Below are 6000 nucleotides of genomic sequence, written 5' to 3'. Positions count from 1 at the left end.
ATTTACCATGTTAGTAGAAGAATTTTTTCTAAAAAGTCTTTCTGAATATTTCTGAGATCCAGAGCATTTGCTGCAGCAAAGAGTAGTTGGGGGGGGGGAGAGGCAAAAGTAGAATTAAAAAACAACAAAACCCTTACCTTTATGTTCCTTGATTTTGGGCCAGGTGGGGGCCCAAATAGTTTTCTTAACAGAAATGAAGTTCCCTTGTCCTTCCTTTTCACATGAGGGACCGGAAGGCCTCCTTGGATTCAGATTTTTTTTTTATTAAAATATTTCTCATGTACATCCCTCACATTAAAATACAATGGTATTTTATTTTTAAATATAGGTCACAAATTTATATAGACACACTCCAGAAAAAAAAACAGAAGCCACATTAGTAAAATAAATAACAAAATTGAAACGGTTTATCAAAGTTTCAGACAGACGATCAGGTTTAGTTGATAATCACTTCAATTACACTAGAGAGGTTCTAAGACACTGTAAAACCATTATGACACTTGCTAATTTCTTCAAACACCACGTGCAGTCTATCTACAATACAGGTACTCAAACACAAGAGGCACTGGCTCTTATAACGGTGGTGGTTATAGTTATGAACCACAGTATAGCAAGATCCTGCTTTATACGATCTTTTATATAGATGTCCTACAATAGAATGGCAAGGCCAATTCTGGGAAAATTAAATAACCTGAAGGCATCCTCACACGCACATATATATTGCTATCCTGTTCCACGAGTTCAGCCTTATCCCTGCAGATATCACACAGGCTGAATTGGTTTGAATTGAAAAGGAACCATTTTGACACACACTGTATACGCTGATCTTAAAATCAGCAGTACGGTTTCGTGAATGAATACATGTTCTGTTCTGCTGGCTTAATCGCTTGGTGCTTGTGTCCAGGCTGCAGTTAGAATGACTATCTAATCAAATGTCACCGTGACGTGACTGAACCAATGGGCAGTCATTTCTGGATATATTAGGACCTTGGTTTGTTTTATCCTGTTACATAGGTCAAGAAGTTACAGAGTAAGGAACTAGTTCAAAAGGAGAAACAACATACTTTTAACACCAGCAAGATAATTAAAAGGACATTGGCTCCCACTGGCTTTTAACAATAAAGATCTACAAACCCTAAGAAGTTGCCTTGCAGGATCTTTGATATTATAAACTTCTCTAAGATGTTTTATCCTTTAACTGGGATGGAAAAGGAAAGGGGGTGAGAGGAGAGTCTAAATTCCTAACATTTCCCCTAAATGTATGAAATGAATCGATTCCCACTGTAGAGACACCATTTCTTGAGGACTGTCTAGAACATCAAATGGTAACAAAAAAACCTAATCTAAAAATAAATAGACTAAAAGTCATGTCAGTAAATTATTTTGCTGGTGCAGTGCAGGGTAGGTAAGGTAACACGTGCAGTACCAGCCCCTTTGATACAAATATTCCACAGACATCAGAACACCTACAAAACTGGCCAAGAAGGTAACTGTGCAATAGACTTTAAATGAACAGCGTGCTTGTTGAATCCCAGTGTCGAGGCTACCTGTTAAGTATAGTTTGCCTTTCTATCAGCTCAGCAGCCCAAGGAAATTCTGAAACCTGCTCAGAACCAAGTCAACTGGCATCATACACATACACACACACCCCTATCTCCTGTAAACATAATTGGTATTTTGGATCCCAATATTCAGTGGCAGTTAAAAAGGGGGCTTCTGACGTGAATTTCTGTTTATCATATGCAAGCCACAAGTGTACTTCCCGAGTTCAAAACTAAATCTGAATTATTCGTGTCTGGCATTGTGTAAACATTTCTTTCAGTTCATTTTGTTGTACTTCATTTCCACCCATTGGTTCCGCAGGGCTTTTCTGCACCTTTGCCACTGCAAAATTTATCCCTTGGGTCAATCCAGCCTGTGTAATACTAGCAACTTGGACCATGGAGCTGCGGATTTTAGCAAAGGGAGACACGGCTCTGCTGCTGCTACTGTCTGCTGGAGAAGGAGTTGTGTTAAGTCCCATTTCAAGAATGCTGGATGCAGATCCTGGGCTCTTATGAGATTTATTGGAGTAAGTTTCCTCAACAGCCAAGAACTGAGAGCCTGAGTCAGAAAATAGCCCATCCAACTGCGATGGCCTGGAAGGGGTGTGTCTGTTCGTTTCCGACTGCGTTTCTGCTTCCTTGGAAGCATTATTCCTGCTTTGATCTGCTTCTTGGTGGGGTTGTCGCGAGCCGCTCTCTACCTCTGAAGCTTCTGTCATCTGGTTTTGAGCATCTTGTACAAATCTGTGGCAATACACGTCAATGGGTTTAGAGAACTCCATCTCCATACGGTCAGAAGGCGTAGGTCTGTCTTCACATCCAGGCCTGCTCTCCCGGGTGATGTGGATTTCAGAAGGAATGTGAATGCTAATGCTCACATCAGTGCTACTTATAGACTGAGACCGACTGCCTAACCGAGGTGCTGAAGCGATAATACCACAGCTGGGCAGAACATAGTCTGTCTGCCCTACATTCTCTAAAGAGTCAGAGAACTGCTGGTCGTCGTCAGACTTGGAATTTGTAAGGAAGTCATCAGAATGGAACGAGTCGTTATCTGACGATATCTCGATATCCGATTCAACGCGGAGTTTAGGATCTGTCACTGGATTTTCCAAAGTTTCAAGGCTACTGTCTGATTTCCAAAGACTAACTTTCAAGTTTGGTTTTAGGAAGTTGACTTTCATTTCAGGCTTGGTAAAGTTTCCTAACTTCCGAAGATTTCCAATATTGACATTGGACTTGGTTTGTTTCACTTTCTGATTAAGAGATGAAAACTTGCTCATTAAGTAATTCTTGCCTTGGGCCAGAGATCCTCTGTTTTGGGATCTAATACCAATGATGTCTTCATGAGGTTTACTGCTCTTCCTGCAAAATTAAAAGAGAAGGTAATTTCTTCTACTGTGCACTTAATCAAGTAGGTGTAAATTATTGCGATTTGGAAGCACACCACCTCCATGTATGCTGTTTGAACTTATTAAATGCAAATACAAGCAAATGAAACAATGTGTAGAACCATTATGAAAGGTGATTTTTGATTGCTTGGTGACATAACCAAATTAAACCAGAACAGAACTAGTGTTGTGGCAACTGTTTTTCTGCTAATATTAAACAGCAAACATTTACTTCAGAGACCAATAGTTTCGGGCCAATTATGGTACAGTAATGTAATACACTCCCTACCACAGAAAGATACTGACTTTTTTGGATCCTGAAATTATTTTCTATACTGCCTCAAAACTCCCATTGTCTGTCTGGTTATTTCTGAAGCCAAGTTACCAGATAATTCTTAGCTATCTATGATTCCAGTGTACTGAAGCTTAGAAACAGTCTAAGAGTTGGTCTCAGAAAACCTTCTCTTCCTGTCTGTCCAGTACACAAGCTATTGCTTATGTTGGTTTCCTCCCGGGTTGCCCCATCACACTTAGCAAAACGCAGCTGCCTACCATTATGAATAAAAACTTAGAGACCAATACCCACCACTCCAGAAGTCAATATAAGCAGTATGTTCTCTAACCTCAGGCTGATCTGTACCTTGAAACAGTACAGCCCATTTACCTTCTTTCTCCATGAAAACATAGCAGCTGTGATACTGATTGGAGCTACAGATCGACCGAGTCCGGTATCTTATCTGCCCAGTGTTTCAGAGGAAAATATAAAGAAACCCTGTAGTGAACAGTTATTGAGTAACCTGTCTATGAGGCAACTAGCTTTTCAACCCCTCCTACTAAAGTTGATTAAGTCTGAAAGGTACATGGAGAAGTTGAGAAACTGGTGAAAACACAAGTGGTGAAGATTAGCGTTTCAATATATAATAGTGCTGTGTGAAGCTTCAGTCCCCAATTCAATTCGGCCCAATTCTGTAGCCAAATCTCCGAATCCGAATCGAATCAGGAGACCCTTTAATCTCTCAGAATCAAATCGGAACCCTCTGAATCGATTCAGAGAGATTTGGCGATTCAGACAGACACAGCTTTAAATGTTTTTTTCTACATAAAACTCAAGGGAGCACGCGCTCATCAACACTGTGACGGTGGGGCAGATGGAGCAACCCACAAGAGCACAGGGGGCTCCCCAGAGCGCTTGGCAGCAGACCTGGAAGTGGACCAGAAGCACTTCCTAGTCCTCTGGGAAGCACGCAGGGTGCCCCCCGGCTCAGCAACTGGTGCCTCCTGTCTGGGGTGACACCTGGGGTCCTCCTGTGGCCAGTCACCGAGCTGGGGAACATGGGGTGGGGTGGGGTGGGGGGCCCCCAGCGCACTCCCCAGAAGACCCGGAAGTACCTCAGTCCACTTCCAAGTTCACCACCAAGCACACAGGTGGCCCCCTCTGCGGTCCTGCGGGACACTCCATCCACCCCAGCATCGCAGCATTCACAAGCTGTGCCTGGTACCTCAAAAGGTATGTAGAAAAAAGTATTTAAAACTGTGTCCATGGTTGAATTGCTGTTTCTCCCAATCAGCATCGAATCTTCAGATTCGGATTCAGCTGAATCAAATCGGGGATAGTGATCTGAATCAACAAATGGAATCACTGTCCCCGATTCTGGCCAAAACCAAATCCAAGTCAAATACGGCCTGTTTCTCACACCCCAATCATACAACTAACGAGGCCTCAAAAACAAGCATGCTTCAAGCATTTACCTTGGGAATAAATATACTGGGGTAGCAAACTGCGGAAAAAACACGGAAGTTACAAGAAATATTTGTTCATCTCCATCCCCACCAAAAAGGATATTAGCTTTACTCATTTAGGTTGTTTTCACTTTTTGACATTTATAACTTCTTAGCAGTTCATCTATACCAAACACAAAATACCCTGCAACCTACTATATGAAAATCGTCTCTACTCGAGTGAACCTGAATTCTGACCTTGCTAAGCACTGCACTTTTCCAAAGTATTTACATCGCTATACTCGGTCTCTAACCTTTCTGAAGAAATTCTTAATGAAGTACCATCTGTGAGCAGCTGATATGAAACCTCATGCTTTCTTCCAGCGTAATAGTCCCTTGAATATAACAAAAAGAGTTCAAGAACGCTTAATACATTTTTGGCAATCCAACCCCCTCCCCATCTATCAATGTCTATTTTGTGACAAAATGATAGCCCAAACGCAGGGTACAGTCAGCAAATCCAACACTTGGATATTTAAAAGTTTGATTTGATGGCTTAAGTCTCCACCTGCAGTCTCGCCCCTCTGTGGGGTGCTATTTACAAATGCTTCTGCCATCTGAGCTGTAATGTAGCACAGCTACATTTTCAGCTATGAAAACAACTAACGATATAGCATTTTAATCTTTCTGCTTTCAAAAAAAGAAGACAAAAACCCCATCTAATTTGTTTAGAATATTATAATCACCAAGTATCAGTACTATGAAATTCACCATCCTGATACTTTAAGCGATCAATATGCCTTCTCCAATAGGCAAGATTTGTCCTCTTGCAAAAATGTCTACCTTTTCTTTTTCCCTGTTCCTAATCAAAGGGACTCTTAGAAGTTTATCCCCTGACCTCATGTGTCCCCAAATCCAATCATTCAGTTCTTTTAACTTTTCAGGTGTTCCTTTGTTTTTGGTTTGTTTGGGTTTTTGTAAGCCCTGTTTAATAAAGCTGTACCATTACAGCTATCATTTTCAAGGCACAGAAAGAGCTTGAACTGCATGGCTTCCAAAAGAACTGTAACAAGGAGAGCTATATTTGCTATAAAAGTAGTCTTTAATTTCCCGATATGTTCTTTTAAAATTTTAGGTTTCGTGCTATAAAACCTCATTTCTTTGCAGCTACCATGAACAGTTCTGGACAGTCTGCAAGGTTAATAGTCCCCAAACAGAAATACTGATGAACTCACAAAAATAATACACTTGATGCCACACTGCCACCTTCTTTAAGGCTGAGCCAATACCAACATGCTTCTCTAATTTCACACAACTACATTTGTCCTAGGTAGCAAGCAAAAGGA

At 41.2% G+C, this 6000-nt stretch overlaps 1 protein-coding gene across 1 annotated transcript in view; it reads right to left on the bottom strand.

Moving 5' to 3' along the window:
- Window positions 1-289: 289 nt before the first annotated feature.
- INPP5F (inositol polyphosphate-5-phosphatase F) overlaps window positions 290-6000 on the bottom strand; it is a 120628-nt gene continuing 114917 nt past the window's right edge. Inside the window, exon 20 of the mRNA XM_019502916.1 lies at window positions 290-2909. Within this exon, the coding sequence (XP_019358461.1) occupies window positions 1775-2909 (1135 nt within the window). The 3' untranslated portion in view covers window positions 290-1774. The remainder of the gene's footprint in view (window positions 2910-6000) is intronic.

This window comes from Gavialis gangeticus, unplaced genomic scaffold, assembly GCF_001723915.1.
Source record: "Gavialis gangeticus isolate Ggan-Ray unplaced genomic scaffold, GavGan_comp1, whole genome shotgun sequence".
NCBI lineage: Eukaryota > Metazoa > Chordata > Crocodylia > Gavialidae > Gavialis > Gavialis gangeticus.
This window is presented reverse-complemented; position numbering and strand designations above follow the sequence as displayed.